The sequence below is a fragment of the Salvelinus fontinalis genome, chromosome 31 (genome assembly GCF_029448725.1).
Source record: "Salvelinus fontinalis isolate EN_2023a chromosome 31, ASM2944872v1, whole genome shotgun sequence".
NCBI classification, from domain to species: Eukaryota; Metazoa; Chordata; class Actinopteri; order Salmoniformes; family Salmonidae; genus Salvelinus; species Salvelinus fontinalis.
The window spans coordinates 37,537,865-37,556,425 of record NC_074695.1 but is presented as its reverse complement, the minus strand read 5'-3'; the positions used below and the strand labels follow the sequence as shown (position 1 = coordinate 37,556,425).

Sequence of the window (18,561 nt, the reverse complement as noted above, 5' to 3'; positions counted from 1 at the left end):
TTCCTGAGTGGCCTGGTTAGTTTCGACTTAAATCGGCTTTAAAATCTATAGCAAGACATGAAAATGGTTGTCTAGCAATGTTCTACTAACAACTTGACAGAGCTTGAAGAATACAAAATACAAAAAAGTGCCAATATTGTACAATCCAGGTGTCCACAGCTCTTCGTGACATACCCCTAAAGACTCGCCGCTGTAATGGCTGCCAAAGATGATTCTTAACATGTATTGACTAGGGGTTGAATACTTATCTAATCAAGATAGTGTTTTATTTTTACAGAGTAGTTTGAGTAGATCTTTTTGCTTAGCCTATTTCTTTTATTTTCATGTTTGCCTGTGCCTGGTCGGCGGAGGTCTCACTTTAAAGACTAATGGTGCAGTAAGAATCGTGCACTCGATGCAGCTGTTCTGGCATACAGTGTCAACTAAAAACCAAATCAAGCATCTCCAAAGTGGGCTTATTTTACTGGGTTGGGCGGGGTTTTGTGTCTGATTGGTCTACTAAGTGTCAATCAAATCTGGAAACACTTTAAATACACAACTTTTTCACTAAAATCATATGATATCGCCAAGGAAGTGTTAGGCTGATGGTTTGTGAAGATTTAATCCGAAAATGAGAGCTTTTTCCTTATTAATATTGGCCTGGATGTCCTTGCTTGTGGTTTTACCAGTGATACGTTGTAAAGAACAGCGAGAACTATCCGAAGGTAGGACAGCTCAAATAGCAACTAGACTTGCATTCCAACTTTCCATTTTAAATGTTGCTGAGTAATTAGCAATCCCGCTAGATATAAAGTTGGAGTAATGGAAGTCGCTATTCAAACGTTATTACAGTGCAATGTGCATGTAACTCTCTCGGACTGATAAAAAGCAATTGCATTGCAGATACAAAGTTCCACCGGGTGTTCTCGAGAGTTCCATGCCGCTGACGTGGACTGGATCGCGTCTGATTTAATTCACACTTGTGCCTAATGTTCTATTGAAAGAAAATACATGTTAAGAAAGATACAATATAGGCCTACAATGCTTGATAGTATATTATGGTTTTCATCAGGGGTTGAAGTATGTTATGCGCAAGTGGCAGAGATCAGTTAACATTAGGTTACTTAATTTTAGCCTAGTCTAATATTTTTTTTCTTGTAGGAATTTTCTAGCTACTGTACACATCCTAATGTTTTTTCTCCTTCAGTTTAGCATAATGTTTACTGAGCTATAAATCAACATTGCATGTGTGCTGGAAATCTTTTTTTATTGATAGAGATTGATGGAAAGTATGACTTCACAGTTTTAAGAAAAGACTCATTAAACATACACTAATGTCATACTATACAGTATGCTATCAAAAGAGAGAAGGGGGAACATTTCAATGGTCAAGTAGACACATTTATACATTCTCAGAGACCACCTCCAGATATAATATCCAATTGAGCATGGTTGATACAGACATTTACTTCAAGTTTTATGTGATTTTACATTGCACACACACTACACGGGCCAATTCCCACATCAATTACATACTTCTATTGTTTTTAATTTCTTTCAGGCAACCTTTTAGTTGTGACTGTTGCGACCAAAGAGACAGATGGCTTCAGGCGTTTCATGAGGTCTGCCCGGCACTTTAACTACACCATCAAGGTATGGAAAGTTCTGACAAGATTAAACTGATCCAACATTTGTGTCCAGACAATGACTGGCAACCATTCACTCTCTCCCTCTGGAAAATATCAATACCTTAGTGAGGAAACAAGCCTTTTTCAAGAAGGTATCTATCTTTTTGTTGTGGAGAATGTGGTTTGCAGTTGTTCTCTTTTGGTTTGAAGGTGCTTGGCAGAGGGGAGCCATGGAAAGGTGGGGACTATATGACCGCGCCAGGAGGGGGTCAGAAAGTGCGCCTTCTTAAAGCTGGTTTGCAGGAGATGGAGGAAGACAAGGTTGTCCTCTTCATTGACAGGTAGCCTTCAATCTGCCTTCACTCTTATCAGCATTATTGAATATATTATTGAATATATTCACACACAAAATTCAGTGTACATCAAAATTCAGCTTGCCCAACGACTGGTTCAGCACTGGTCTTACCCCACCAGACATGCCACCAGAAGTCTTTTCACAGTCCCAAGGTCCAGAACAAATTCAAGAAAACGTACAGTATTATACAGAGCTAAAGTTTTCATGGAACTCCCTTCCATCTCATTATAGGGAAAGTGAACAGCAAACTTGGTTTCAAAAAACATATAAAGCAACACCTCACGGCACACGGCCTCTTCCCCATGTGACCTACTTGTTGTGTGTACTGACATGTATGTGTAACTGATAGATACACACACACACTAAATGTTAATGTTTTTAAAAACATGTCAATTGAAAAGTATTTAGTCTGTAATGTCTTTTTCGTTATGTGTCGGACCCCAGGAAGACTAGCTGTCGCCATTGGCGTCGGCTAAGGGGGATCCCAATAAATCCCCCCCTGAACAATGAGGCTCATAAAGGTTCTCTTTTCGCTCACTCTGACCAGCTATGATGTTGTCTTCGCCTCCGGTCCCAAAGAGCTGCTGAAGAAGTTCCAGCAGACAAGACACAAGGTGGTCTTCTCCGCAGAGACCCTCATCTGGCCCGACAGACACTTGGAGGACAAGCACCCCCACTTCCGAGAGGGAAAGAGGTTCTTGGGCTCAGGGGGTATGTAAACACAATCCTCTTGATAACCTAGCAATGGAAGGGAGCCATTTTGTTAACCGTCAACAGCAAGTTGTTGTCAGTTAAACACTAATACTAACAAACACAGCTTTGCTTTTTAAACGTTGACATGCAACAGTCCAGTTAGGTGTCTCAAGTCTCAGTCATTTTTATAAAAAGGAGGACATTGGGCCTAAGACATAGGAACTGGGCATGAATTCACCTGGCAGTTTATCCACTAAGGTTTGAGACTGTGAATGGCAGTTTTATAATCTTAATGTTAAAGTCAGCTGCTGAAAACCAGAGGGACCGAAGTCCAAACACGAATATGAAATCACATGAATTGGACCTCTATTACATTGACCATTTGTTTTAGAAATTCCGGTTCTACTGTTCAAACTTCTTTGTCAAATCAAATCAACTTTTATTTGTCACATGTGCCGAATACAACAGGTGTAGAACACACAAGCTCTTAACTAACAATGCAGTTTTAAGAAAAATAAGTGTTGAGTAAAAAATAGTTAAGTAAAAAAATGTAAATAATTAAAGAGCAGCAGTAAGATAACATTAGCGAGGCTATATACAGGGGGTACCGGTACAGAGTCAATGTGCGGGGGCACAGGTTAGTCGAGGTAATTGAGGTAATATGTACATGTAGGTAGAGTTAAAGTGACTATCCATAGATAATAAACAGAGGAGCAACAGTGTAAAAGAGAGGGGGGAGGACGATGCAAATAGTCTGGGTAGCCATTTGATTAGCTGTTCAGGAGTCTTATGGCTTGAGGTTAGAACCCGTATCGTTCACACACGTGCTATCTTTGTCCCTAGGATTCATTGGCTATGTTCCTAACCTCAAAGAGATGGTTGCTGACTGGACAGGGGAGGACAATGACAGTGATCAACTTTTCTTCACCAAGATTTATATCAACCCAGAGAAAAGAGTAGGAATCTACCTCTATACTGATCTTGCTATGGTTCTTTAAGTGGTCTCTCTCAGAACTACCTTAGCACTTTACTATCTATGCATTTCTTCTTGGTATGAGTACTGTATGTGTATTATACTGTAACATTATATCTATGTAGTGTGTTTCCTTATGCTGCTTTTGTGTTCTTAAGAAGTTATATGTTTTTTTTTGTCCAGAAATCCATCAATATAACATTGGACAACAGATGCAGAATGTTTCAGAATCTTCATGGATCCCTTGGTGAGTTTTTAACAAATTACACATCTCTTTAGGTCTTAAAGCATGTCTCGCCATTGTCTCCCACTTCACCTCTAGCCAACAAGTATACACATGTACTTCAACATTTTCGAATGAAAAGAGCACTGCACCACTGAAACCTGCTGACATCAGCTTTTAAATTCTTGATCCTCCCCCCTCCTGGGACATCAAAACGGCTGTTTCAGTTTACACTTTTTCCCGTTCTGTAAAGAGATGCTTGGAGAAGAAAAGAGGAAAGTGTGACCTCCCTCTGGTTTCACTTCCTGTCTGTGTTAGTCGTGATTGGCTGACTGAGGCTTTGATGAAGGTGTATGGGTGTGATGCAGGTTGTCATATCCTTAGGCTTTCTGGTTCAGCCGACAGACTGCTTTGAGCCTTTCTTCCCTCTCTTTTACTCTCTTTCTCGCTCCTCCTCTCCCCCCCTCTCTTTTTCCTGTATGCCGCTGGCTGAGGCTGAGCTTGCGTTAGGAATTTATGAGTTTGTTGTGAGAGAGGGATGTGTCTGAGCTCACGTAGACCAGAGAGGGAAGGGGGAGGGGTCGGGCACAGCTCCTCCATGCTTTTTCCAGATGCTCCCAAAGCACAGGGCTGGATGTGTATAAACTTTTTAAGCAGCTGCAGTTAGGTGGGCGTGCTGAGTAAACGCTACATCCTACCAACTCTACAGCAAAGGCTTCCTGTTAATAACTATAGACTTCCCTATATTAGTCATCTTCTTGAGAGGGACAGCAAGATCATGCTTGTTTGTGTTCATGTCTTGAAACCTACTTGAGGTGAAAGGGAGAGAGCCAAAATTGTCACAGCATCATTGTAGAACCCAGCTTCCCAGAGAGAGACATGCATTCATTCACAAAATGTAGTGAGTGGTGACGTCACCGGTGGTTTGCCGGTTTCAACTGCAACGCCCCGCAGTTGCTAAATGTTTCTTTGGTACAGGTCAGATTTGATTTTTTTGTTGTTGTATTTTTAACCTTCATTTAAACAGGTAAATTACATTGAGACCTATGTGTTGTTTATAAGTGAACCCTGAACACATTAAATACAGAGTTTGTTAGTTTTGTAACAAAATCTGTTGAATTACTGTGTAGTGGAATCCATCTCCAATACATGATGTCCTGGGTGTATTGTATGTTTCAGTACTGTGGATTGATTAGCCACTGACTAGCATTCAGTGGCATGCTTCAAGTCTCTCTTGGAAGACCCGTGGCCGGCCAACAATTGGCAGGCTTTACTGACTTTATTGTCCCCATGTGGAAAATTTGTTGCAGTGTCATGTACACGGTTAATTTTTTTAATTTAACCTTTATTTACCCAGGTAGGCCAGTTGAGAACAAGTTCTCAATTACAACTGTGACCTGGCCAAGATAAAGCAAAGCAGTGTGACAAAAACAACAACACAGAGCATGGGATAAACATGGGATAAACAAAAGTACAGTCAATAACACAATCGAAAAATCTATGTACAGTGTGTGTGTAAATGTAGTAAGATTAGGGAGGTAAGGCAATAAATAGGCCATAGTGGCGAAGTAATTACAATTTAGCATTAACACTGGAGTGATAGATGTGCAGATGATGATGTGCAAGTAGAGATACTGGTGTGCAAAAGAGCATAAAAATAAAAATAACAATATGGGGATGAGGTAGTTGGGTGGGGTATTTACAGATGGGCTGTGTACAGGTACAGTGATCGGTAAGCTGCTCTGACAGCTGATGCTTAAAGTTAGAGAGGGAGATATAAGTATCCAGCTTCAGGGATTTTTGCAATTCGTTCCAGTTGTTTTGTCGCAGGACTGGTACTGATGTTACGGTTTGTGTGTTTGCGTACAGATGAGGTGGTGTTGAAGTTTGAGGACGGGCAAGTGCGGGCCAGAAACGTGTTGTATGATACATTACCCGTCGTTGTTCATGGCAACGGGCCCACCAAGGTAACCTTCCAAACTTTTGACCCCTATTGGCCATTGAAATGCTATTGACCATTGAAATTCAGACACAATAAATAGAATGTAAATGTAAGACCAAAAAATCATCCAAATATTTGGACAAATGTAGGTAAGCAACAGTATCAGGAAGTGGTAAAAATAAAAGAAATGTTTTTTGTTTTAGCTCCAGATCAACTACTTGAGCAACTACATCCCCACAGTGTGGACGTTTGAGACGGGTTGCAGTGTGTGTCTTGAGGACCTGCGGCCACTCTCAGGACTCAAGGTAGGTTGCCTGTCTGTTTATGTAAAGTATTCTGGTAATACACTCTTAGGGCGTATTCTCATTGAAGAGAGTTGTAGCAGAGGTATCGTGATGAAATTTCAATTGACCTAATATGTACATAAACTTTTCAATTGACATGAGCAACGGAATTTCATGTGCCTAGAGAACGTTCGGGGAATTGGCGATGGACATTCTTGCTTCGCAGCTTAAATTTACCGTAAATATCCCAGTATAGCCACCAGCCAGTAAGCATCCTTTTAACAAACTATTCAACTATGTAAGCAACTTCATCTTAACCAACTTTTCATCTTAAGCATATTACACTCTTGTAGAATGCAACAATTCACAACCACGTGCAGAGTATTAAAGGGTTTATTTTCTTGTCTGTACACTCATTACATTTCAGGTAAAAAAAAGTCTTAAATATAAGGAACACATTTCAGCTGTTGCATTGCTCTGCCATTTAGATTTTTACTGTAGGAGCATTTAGCTTGAAGAGACCATTCTGTTGACATCTGACTGCTCAGATAGGGGTGACTTTCGAGCAAGGCTCGCCTGCGACTTCCGTAGCAGAAGTGACAAGTTTACATTACACTAAAAGGTCTAGCCGAGGTTATTTTCTCAACCTCTGTATCTCTCGTAGTGAGAATACACACTTAAGATGAATTGTAATACACCTGCGTCGGAAACGACACACACGGCCGACACGCAATTTATACCGGTGCGATTAATGGTCACCTGTGGTGTGTGCCAGTGTCGCTTGATTGCAGGTTGGGTGACAAGATTCTCTGGGGGAATTGGATGAAAAGGCATTTGATTTTTATATGCAAGGTTTTCAAGTCGACTGCAATGTACATGACAATGACATTACATGATTATTTTTAATATGAGGTCTGTTTGTCTGTACAGGAGAGCGAATACCCACGGGTGGTTATTGGAATCTTCATCCAGCAGCCCACCCCCTTTGTCAGTGTGTTCTTTGAGAGCTTGCTCAAACTGGAATACCCAAAACACCGACTCAAACTCTTCATCTACAACCAGGTGAGAGAAACACATTTTATTACATAATACCATCGATCTAACATTTAAAGGGATACTTTGGGGTTTTGTCAATGGAGCCTTTTATCTACTCCCCCCCCCAGAGTCAGGTGAACCCATGGATACCGTTTTGATGTCTCTGCATCCAGTATGAAGGAAGTTACAGGTAGTTTAGCGATTGTTAGACTTCTAGTCATGGCGCTATCGCCAGTTAGCAACTTCCTTCAAACTGCACGCAGAGACATAACAATTGTATCCACGAGGTCATCAGGCTCTGGGGAAGTAGATCATTGTAAGTAGATACAAGTATCCCTTTAATAAATGTGTATAATTAAATATTTTCCCTTTTGATTTGAGTAACCGTTTGGTGCTTGTATGAATGGAACACAGTTATCTCTTGTGCATTTCTCCCTCCGAATTGTTGCCAATCCACACATGTGCTCACATGCCTCTGTGTATAGTATAACGATGACGAGGAATGTGTCGGATCTGTGCAAGTACCAGTCAAGGGTCAACCGACTAAACTTCAGGGTCCGTGCGTGAGATATGTTGACATGAATCAAAGTTGTATTACAACACTTGAAATTTGTTGTTGTTAAAAGTTGATGCTTTCATAAGTTATATTCTTCCAGAATTAATGGGAATATATCAAGAATTGAAGTAGAGAGGAGATTCAGCAACTCTTAGTGGACAATGGCAGTTTGGGAAAACCCTTAAGAAGGCCAAAAGCTGGAACGCGTTGGTTTTACTTTCATTAAAAAAATAAGTGTACATGCACTGTATCAATCTGGGTTCAAATCCCTATGAAGAAAAAAACATGTTAGGTTTGGGACTGCCCCATAAACACTTCCAATTTCCATCAAGAGTTGCTGAATCTCTACTTCAGTTTTGCTCCTCAACTCATAAAACCTTGGTTGGAGAGTGAGGTAGCATCAGTATTCCCAGTGCTCCCTTCCATATTTATCAAGAATTGAAATTACAGATTTCATTGAACAGGTTCCCATATCCCACATTGTAGCTCAATGATAAGCACAAAAGGATTTGTTTAATTTCAACCTCAAACATCTGGTGGGCTCTAATGCCCTCATTGTAACTCTTTATTTTTCCTATGTGTGAATGTAACTAAGACTGTTACAGAAGCACAACAACTCTTGTCTTTGCTACTGTCCCACAATGTCCTCTTACAGGAGCAGCACCACAAGGTAGAGGTCAGCTCTTTTCTGAAGGACCATGAGAAAGAGTACCAGGATGTAAAGGTCATCGGGCCTGAGGAGAACATGGACAGGGTGGCTTCCCGCAACCTCGGCCTGTGAGTTCACCTTGGCTTTCTCCCTCACACTAGCTTTGGATGCGCACATACAACCTAGCTTGACATCATTCCCAAGTTTTTCAAAGATGTTCAGCATGTGACCTGGGGTAATTTACTGATTAGGGCCGCTGCCTTCAGCGCATACATGCACTGTATCAATCTGGGTTCAAATCCCTATGAAGAAAAAAACATGTTAGGTTTGGGACTGCCCCATAAATGTGTGTTTACTATGTTTCCTATTTTCTGGTTCCCAGTGATATGTGCCGACAGGACAAGGATTGCGAGTATTTCTTCAGCATGGATATCGAAGTGGTTCTGAAGAACAAGGACACCCTAAAGATTCTCATCGAGCAAAATGAGTAAGCAGCAATAAAATGAGCCTGTCGATTATGCCTTACCAGATTCCCGATCTTTGATGACACATGCTATAAATGCTCTCCTAAAAATACTGGACACACGTGTATTTGGGTGGATACACTTTCGAAGCTCAGCTGGTTTTCAGTGCGACGTGATTAATCATCCCCTGTCACCCTTCAGGCCTATAATTGCACCCATGATAACCCGAGAAGGCCGCCTATGGACCAACTTCTGGGGAGCACTCAGTGCCGATGGTTACTACGCTAGGTCGGAGGACTATGTGGACATTGTGCAAGGACGCAGAGTGTAAGTTACACATTATTTCCCATAACTGAATATAGCAATATGGTCATTATGGAACAAATGTTATTTTATAGAGAGCTGAGGTCTGATGGGTTTTTGTTATGACTCTCCCTGGGGGGGGGGGCAGAAATGCTTGTTTCTTGCTTTCCATGCCAGCACCATAGTTTTGTTTTAGAGAGCGCTTTCAGCACAATGTATGGGAAGCCTGTTCTAAATATCGTTTCTTGTCACTACAGTGGTGTGTGGAATGTCCCCTACCTGACCAAGGTGTACCTGGTGAAGGCCAGCCTCCTTCATGAGGAGCTCTCTGACTACGACCTCTTCAGCTCGGGCACCCTGGACCTCGACATGGCCTTCTGTCACAACGCCAGAAACAAAGTCAGTGTTGGAAAGCTTTGATTGATTGATTGGTCAAATGCTCCATTTCATTTTGGGTATAAAAAATACATGACAGGCCTCCAAGTGGTGCAGTGGTCTAAGGCACTGCATCGCAGTGCTAGCTGTGCCACTAGAGATTCTGGGTTCCAATCCAGGCTCTGTCGCAGGCGGCCGCGACCGGGAGACCAATGAGGCGGTGCACAAGTGGCCCAGCGTCGTCCGGGTTAGGGGAGTGTTTGGCGGGCAGGGATGTCCTTGTCCCATCGCGCACTAGCGACTCCTGTTGCAGGCCGGGCGCAGTGCACACTGACAAAGTGTTTCCTCCGACACATTGGTGCGTCTGGCCTCCGGGTTAAGTGGGCATTGTCAAGAAGCAGTGCGGCTTGGTTGGGTTTCAGAGGACGCACGGCTCTCGACCTTTGCCTCACCCGAGTCCATACGGGAGTTGCAGCGATGAGACAAGACTGTAACTACCAATTGGATACCACGAAATTGGTCAGAAAAAGGAGTCAAATAAAAATATAAAACAAAAAATGTAAGAATACTTTACTGTCCATTATCTTGTAGAGAACTTAAATGTGTCTTTATGCTCACAACATAAAGCAATGGGTCAGCCGCAGTGCAGCACCCCTTGGAGAAATTGTAGGAATTAAGTGCCTTGCTCAAGGGCGCACCGGCAGGCAATGGCATGTAGGATTCCATCGGAATTTATTCTGAAGTCTCGTCTTGCTCTCAGTCCTTCAGTGTCCAGTATCAGTCACGGGTGCTTAGGTTTCAAAAGATAGCAAAACTCTGATTAGAAGTGAGACACCCAAACAGTGTCGAACCCTTAGAAGTCCCCAAACTTAGGCCAGGTATCAAATATTTTAAAGTTATAGCTTCAAACTATATTATTTAAAAAAAAGTTAACGCCCTTTGCTTCAATTTCTCAGGGAGTCTTCATGTATGTTACGAATATGCACACCTTTGGTCGGATGCTGTCGACAGAAAACTACCAGATGAGCCATCTCCACAACGATCTGTGGCAGATCTTCGAAAACCCTAAGGTGAGAATTGGGTTGTCAAGTAGTCATTGGGGGAAAAAACAAAGGCTCCTCTAGACTCAATTCAGGCCTAGACAGCATCATGTACCTCACAACTTTTAATGAGTTTGTTTGAAGACTAATTGCAGCACTCAGCTGCAGAAGAGCTTATTGCATGTCATTACATGCAAGTGTATGTTCTGCAGTGCTTTGCAACAGTTAAGAATGCCATTGTCTTTTATAGAAATCTGCTTATGTGAACACTTTGTATCTGTTCATGTGTTAACTTGTCTAATCACAATAAATATAGTAATGCATCTCTACACTGAGTATACCAAACATTAGGAGCACCTTCCTAATATTTAGTTGCACCCCCTTTTGCCCTCAGAACAGCCCCAATTCGTTGAGGCATGGACTCTACAAGGTGTCGAAAGTGTTCCACAGGGATGCTGGCCCATGCTGACTCCAGTCTGATCGCCTTGAGATGGAAGCTGTTTTTCAGTCTCTCTGTCCCAGCTTTGATGCACCTGTACTGACCTCGCCTTCTGGATGATAGTGGGGTGAACAGGCAGTGGCTCGGGTGGTTGATGTCCTTGATTATCTTTTTGGCCTTCCTGTGACATTGGGTGCTGTAGGTGTCCTGGAGGGTAGGTAGTTTGCCCCCGGTGATGCATTGGGCACTACCCTCTGCAGTTGCCGTACATGGAGGTGATACAGCCCGACAAGATGCTCTTAATTGTGCATCTGTAAAAGTTTGAGGGTTTTAGTGGCCAAGCCAACCTTCTTCACCACACTGTTTGTGTGGGTGGACCATTTCAAATCATCAGGGATGTGTACGCCGAGGAACTCGACGCTTTCCACCTTCTCCACTGCGGTCCCGTCAATGTGGATAGGGGGGTACTTCCTCTGCTGTTTCCTGAAGTCCACGATCAGCTCCTTTGTTTTGTTGACATTGAGTAAGAGGTTATTTTCGTGGCACCACTCTCCCAGAGCCCTCACCTCCTCCCTGTAGGCTGTCTCGTCATTGTTGGTAATCAGGCCTACTACTGTTGTGTCTTCTGCAAACTTGATGATTGAGTTGGAGGCGTGTGTGGCCCGTGGTTGTGGGTGAACAGGGAGTACAGGAGGGGGCTGAGCCCCTGTGTTGAGGATCAGCGTAGTGGAGATGTTGTTTCCTACCTTCACCACTTGGGGGCGGCCCGTCAGGAAGTCCAGGACCCAGTTGCACAGGGCGGGGTTCAGACCCATGGACCTGAGCTTAATGATGAGCTTGGAGGGTACTATGGTGTTATGCTGGGATAGGGTGAGATTGAATATGTCTGTAAACATTACAGCCAGCTGGTCTGCACATGCTCTGATGACGTGGCTAGGGATGCCGTCTGGGCCGGCAGCCTTGCGAGGATTAACACGCTTAAATGTCTTACTCACGTCGGCCACGGAGGATAGCCCACAGTCCTTGGTAGCGGGCCACGTCGGTGGCAATGTTTTATCCTCAAAGCCGTCGGTGTCCGCTACGTGGCTGGTTTTCCCTTTGTAGTCTGTGATTGGAGACCCTGCCACAAGTGTCTCGTGTCTGAGCCGTTGAATTGCGACTCCATTTCGTCTCTGTACTGACGTTTTGCCTGTGATTGCCTTACGGAGGGAATAACTACACTGTTTGTATTCGGCCATATTCCCAGTCACCTTGCCATGGTTAAATGCGGTGGTTTGCGCTTTCAGTTTAGCTTTCACCTGGATTCAGCTGGTCAGTCCGTGTCATTGAAAGAGCAGGTGTTCTTAATGTTTTGTACACTCACTGTATATTCTTCATTTTCCTCAGGATTGGGAGGAGCGTTACATCCATGAGAACTACACAAAGATAATGAGAGACAAACTGATTGAAACAGTGAGTACTTGTTTTTCTATCAAAGTATAATACTTCAATGCTCACTCAAGATCACTGACATTGCCTATTGCTGCATATAAAATGGTTATGATAATGGCTAATAAAGGTGATAACCGAAGTTTATTAATATATACCATGTAGCAGACCCTTTTATCCTAAGCGACTTACAAATCATGTGTGCATACATTTTACGTACGGGTGGCCTCGGAAATCGAACCCACTATTTCAAGTGTCATGCTCTACCAACTTAGCTACAGAAGACTATTTCCGGGTGGTCAAAGTCCAGTTGGCTACAAATGAAGACCACAATCTGCATGCTCAAAATATTTCTAGAATTTACTGTTTATGGAGAGAGTAGAAATTCCATGCCTATCTGCTACTCTTTGAAAATGCAAGGTCACTCAATTGTACTTTTTTTTTTTTTTTTTCCCAGCCTTGCCCTGATGTATACTGGTTCCCGCTATTCTCTGATATCGGATGTGACCACATTGTTCAAGAAATGGAAAACTTTGGACAGTGGTCAGGTGGCCGAAATACGGTATGTATTTATACTCCTAAACCAATGTAGCCTACAATATTATCTTACCTAACAAACCTGTAAATGTAGTAACTTGAGCATTGTATCATGTTTTTATATTTTCTTATTTACTGAAGGACACAAGGATCCAGGGCGGCTATGAGAATGTCCCCACCATTGATATCCACATGACTCAAATCAATTATGAGAAAGAGTGGCAGAAGCTTCTGTTGGATTACATAGCCCCAATCACAGAGACAATGTATCCTGGATACTACACCAAGGTATGGTTTTAAAAAACACATTTGTACTCATTTTAGATGGATTTATGCACAGCTCAACAGAAATTCATATTTTCATTACTCTACACATTTTTCATGGATTTTAACTCCTGAATTATATCATTAGAACGTGAAGAACAATAGAGAAAATGCATAAATGATCAGTAAAGTTTTATTTTACAATCCACGTTCAGCTGGTGGGTTGTTTGTGTGGTTATAATGGTACATCGTGGTTCTTGCTTTAGTAAGTCCCACAAAATGTAAATATTTCTGCAAATGTGTGCACCATTCTGTTACCTATCGCCACCTTGTGGCCTGATATCCGTTGATTTAGCCAAGTAGAGTTATGTTTGTTTATCTAAATATGTTTAAATGCACATCTCTCCTGTTATTTGATTAACTTTTGAATATTACTTTGTTCACAGGTTAACAATATTAATATTCTTATTTATGTTTTCAAAATGTAGAATTATACGGTATGCTGCTGATTTACAGTAGAATAGTCTACATTTATACAATTCATCATTCATTTAATTCAAATGCAACAGACGTGTTTAGTTATATTGCAAATATTTTTTTTGAATAGAATCTTATTTATAGAACGGGGTCCCTCTGTGCTACCATGTTGACCCTGACATGCGTCTCTTCTCTTATCAGTGTATCTCTTACCTCAACTTCGTAGTGAGGTACAAACCTGACGAGCAGCCCCTGCTCACCCCTCACCACGATGCATCTACTTTCACTATTAATGTAGCTCTCAACAGCAAAGAAATTGACTATCAGGTAAATGGGTATTAGGTGTCCAGTCCAGTAAGACACACTAAACTGGCAGGTAACCTAGACAAATACCCCTTAAGCCCTTGTTTTAGGACAGGATGCAGGTGATCTGTCCTCTTTCCTGTCTCTTCTCTGGGAATGTATGCAGGAATCGGAACTCGCTCTTTCTTTTTCTTAGCTGAGGTTTCAACCAGGAGGTCAAGGGGCACGCGGGCTGTCCCGGCAGCCCTCCCGGCTCGTTTGTGAATGCTGCATGACTCTTTGCATCACTCTGGTATTTTCTGTCTGTCTCTCTCTTTGCAGGCTCAGTTTGACTTGGCGTTTGTAGTTAGATATAAGCCAGACGAGCAGCCCTTTTTAAGGCCACACCATGACGCGTCCACATTTACTATAAATATTGCACTCAATCAAAAAGTGCTTGATTACCAGGTGAGTGTGTTTGTGATGATTTACACATTGACTTGGGGAGGTGGCCTCTAAAGACTGGGTTGGACCAACTTTGACATGTGAACACTTGTAGGGCTACCCCCATGGTAATTGTAACACTTCTGGATGTGCCCTGATTTGTTACCTCTGTAATTCAAACCCTGCATTCCACTATTATTAACATCTATTCAAATTGGTTAGGATAACCCGACTACTGTATACTGTCATTTAGTGTGAAATTGGAACAGAAAGATCAGTGAAGTTGTGTATTTTCCTGAAATGTTGCAATCAAGTTTGCCAGTCAACTATTTTCAAGTAGGAATGCAAGTGTATGTATGTACAGTATGTCTTCTGAAATGTTCTAAGCATGCAGACCATTAGTTGCTTTGTATGTTTTCATCACTGTTTGTTTCTATGAATACAATTATTCCAGGCTGAGTTTCCCAAAAACATCAAGATCATCTTTAGCATTAAGATACTCGTTCCTCCATTGCCCACCAATGGATTTAAGATCTTATTGCTAGAAATGGTCTTTATGTTTTTTGGGAAACTCACACCAGATTGTTTTCATCAGAATCATTTTGGTGACTCATTCTTTCTCCTTTGCACGTAAAAAAACGACCAACATTTGAAAGGCTTTTGAAGATGTGTTGTATTGCATCCGTGTCATTACCCTGCATCTTTCGAACTTGGACTAGAATAGGTGCATAATCTGGTTTGTTTTGAGAAGAAAGTGCTTTCTGCACAGCTACTGTTTCTCCACTGTTCACAATGTGTTATTCGCACATAGTTACAGTGGGGCAAAAAAGCATTTAGTCAGCCACCAATTGTGCACGTTCTCCCACTTAAAAAGATGAGAGAGGCCTGTAATTTTCATCATAGGTACACTTCAACTATGACAGACAACATGAGAGAAAAAAATCCAGAAAATCACATTGTAGGATTTTTTTGATTTTTTGATTTATTTATTTATTTAAATTTTATCCCCTTTTCTCCCCAATTTTCGTTGTATCCAATCGCTAGTAATTACTATCTTGTCTCATCGCTACAACTCCCGTACGGGCTCGGGAGAGACAAAGGTCGAAAGTCATGCGTCCTCCGAAGCACAACCCAACCAAGCCGCACTGCTTCTTTAACACAGCGCGCCTCCAACCCGGAAGCCAGCCGCACCAATGTGTCGGAGCAAACACCGTGCACCTGGCCCCCTTGGTTAGCGCGCACTGCGCCCAGCCCGCCACAGGAGTCGCTGGAGCGCGATGAGACAAGGAAATCCCTACCGGCCAAACCCTCCCTAACCCGGACAACGCTAGCCCAATTGTGCGTCGCCCCACGGACCTCCCGGTCGCGGCCGGCTGCAACAGAGCCTGGGGGCGAACCCAGAGACTCTGGTGGCGCAGTTAGCACTGCGATGCAGTGCCCTAGACCACTGCGCCACCCGGGAGGCCCACATTGTAGGATTTTTAATGAATTTATTTGCAAATTATGGTGGAACATAAGTATTTGGTCAATAACAAAAGTTTATCTCAATACTTTGTTATATACCCTTTGTTGGCAATGACAGAGGTCAAATGTTTTCTGTAAGTCTTCACAAGGTTTTCACACACTGTTGCTGGTATTTTGACCCATTCCTCCATGCAGATCTCCTCTAGAGCAGTGATGTTTTGGGGCTGTTGCTGGGCAACACGGACTTTCAACTCCCTCCAAAGATTTTCTATGGGGTTGAGATCTGGAGACTGGCTAGGCCACTCCAGGACCTTGAAATGCTTCTTACGAAGCCACTCCTTCGTTGCCCGGGCAGTGTGTTTGGGATCATTGTCATGCTGAAAGACCCAGCCACGTTTCATCTTCAATGCCCTTGCTGATGGAAGAAGGTTTTCACTCAAAATCTCACGATACATGGCCCCATTCATTCTTTCCTTTACACGGATCAGTCGTCCTGGTCCCTTTGCAGAAAAACAGCCCCAAAGCATAATGTTTCCACCCCCATGCTTCACAGTAGGTATGGGGTTCTTTGGATGCAACTCAGCATTCTTTGTCCTCCAAACACGACGAGTTGAGTTTTTACCAAAAAGTTATATTTTGGCTTCATCTGACCATATGACATTCTCCCAATCTTCTTCTGGATCATCCAAATGCTCTCTAGCAAACTTCAGACGGGCCTGGACATGTACTGGCTTAAGCAAGGGGACACGTCTGGCACTGCAGGATTTGAGTCCCTGTGTGGTGTGTTACTGATGGTAGGCTTTGTTACTTTGGTCCCAGCTCTCTGCAGGTCATTCACTAGGTCCCCCCGTGTGGTTCTGGGATTTTTGCTCACCGTTCTTGTGATCATTTTGACCCCACGGGTTGAGATCTTGCATGGAGCCACAGATCGAGGGAGATTATCAGTGGTCTTGTATGTCTTCCATTTCCTAATAATTGCTCCCACAGTTGATTTCTTCAAACCAAGCTGCTTACCTATTGCAGATTCAGTCTTCCCAGCCTGGTGCAGGTCTACAATTTTGTTTCTGGTGTCCTTTGACAGCTCTTTGGTCTTGGCCATAGTGGAGTTTGGAGTGTGACTATTTTATACTGATAACAAGTTCAAACAGGTGCCATTAATACAAGTAACGAGTGGAGGACAGAGGAGCCTCTTAAAGAAGAAGTTACAGGTATGTGAGAGCCAGAAATCTTGCTTGTTTGTAGGTGACAAAATACTTATTTTCCACCATAATTTGCAAATAAATTCATTAAAAATCCTACAATGCGATTTTCTGGATTTTTTTTCTCATTTTGTCTGTCATAGTTGAAGTGTACCTATGATGAAAATTACAGGCCTCTCTCATCTTTTTAAGTGGGAGAACTTGCACAATTGGTGGCTGACTAAATACTTTTTTGCCCCACTGTATGTACCTATGATGAAAGCCTTCAGTGTTCTCCTGTGCAGTATGACCTTGAGTCCTAGACAAGTTGACATTTCTCTATGTATTGAATGTGAAGTATGTGTGAATCTCCTGACTGGATATACCTTTCCTGACTTCATCTCTCTGTTTGCTTTCCCATTGAAGGGTGGGGGATGCAGGTTCATACGGTATAACTGCTCCGTCGAGGCACCCCGCAAAGGCTGGGCCCTCATGCACCCTGGACGGCTCACCCACTATCACGAGGGCCTGCGAACCACTGCAGGCACTCGATACATCGCAGTGTCATTTGTGGACCCCTGAGTGCCAATGGCAATGTGCTGCCACTTCCAGGTGTCAGCTTTTGTTTCTATGGTGCCTTTACTGAACTTTTGTTAATTCAGGAAAACTCCATTTAGCCAAATCCAAGTGGGCGTTGCGGGAGACCTTTTCTCTTGAAACCCCTTTCCACTGAAAGTCATTTGAAACTTTTGTGAGACAAATGTACTGTTTTAGTATTATTATTTTAACTGTCAAAATAACTTGTTTTGTTGAATCAAGACACTCCTACATACAGTATGAGGCAATAAGAATAACTTTATTTGTAAAGTGCCCTTCATTTCCAAATACACTCCTAATACAGTATGCAATGCACCATGGTCTAGGAGATTATTAAAACATCTGTCCTATTTATTATTTTGATATTTGTATTAAAGGAATTTATTCCAAAGATTCCATGTGGCTTTTCGAATGTGTAATATCTAAAGAACACAGCTCATAACACATTCTCAGTCCCCTTGTCATTTTCATGTTGAAAACAAGTCCATGTTCAGCACCCAAACATTGTAGATGCAATGAATAGAGCCGACGTGAGTCCTTATTCTACATGTCAGACAGGCATGTTTGTTCTACATTGCCTATTTCTATCAGAATGTTCCAAAACATTGCATCATACTGAAAGCGCACCAGAACATATACTGTATGTTTCTCTTAAATAACTATACATTTTTTACATTCCATGACAAGTAATCGTTGAAGTTTGACTGAATTGATCTGATGCTGCCTGGGCATACTCTGAAAAATGTTGTAAACGCTAGTAGATATAGTTGTGAAAATTTATATTTTGGTCATTTGTCAATAAAACACTGAACCAAACTGTGATTCCATTGTGCAACCAATCTTTTGAGTAGTTGGTACTGTATCAAAAGCCAAAATACCGTTTTTATTATGGCCCTAACAAAGAGGAATGACACAATAACAGAATGGACTGTTCAGTCAGAGGTTATTCCAA

At 42.3% G+C, this 18,561-nt stretch overlaps 1 protein-coding gene across 2 annotated transcripts; it reads left to right on the top strand.

Moving 5' to 3' along the window:
- The first annotated feature begins 519 nt into the window (after positions 1-519).
- On the top strand, positions 520-18,431 carry plod1a (procollagen-lysine, 2-oxoglutarate 5-dioxygenase 1a). Of its 2 annotated transcripts, none has more exons than XM_055892516.1 (19): positions 520-704; positions 1,541-1,632; positions 1,818-1,948; positions 2,510-2,673; positions 3,499-3,611; positions 3,812-3,875; positions 5,721-5,818; positions 5,997-6,098; positions 7,008-7,139; positions 8,324-8,445; positions 8,700-8,804; positions 8,983-9,108; positions 9,342-9,483; positions 10,416-10,529; positions 12,325-12,390; positions 12,824-12,928; positions 13,045-13,191; positions 14,269-14,394; positions 17,439-18,431. In XM_055892516.1, the coding sequence occupies exons 1-19, from the start codon at positions 611-613 to the stop codon at positions 17,592-17,594; spliced, it is 2,199 nt and encodes a 732-aa protein (XP_055748491.1). In that variant the 5' UTR covers positions 520-610; the 3' UTR covers positions 17,595-18,431. The 2 variants fall into 2 exon arrangements, with proteins under 2 accessions (XP_055748491.1, XP_055748492.1); XM_055892517.1 differs by lacking the exon at positions 14,269-14,394 and adding an exon at positions 13,846-13,971.
- Positions 18,432-18,561: the final 130 nt, after the last annotated feature.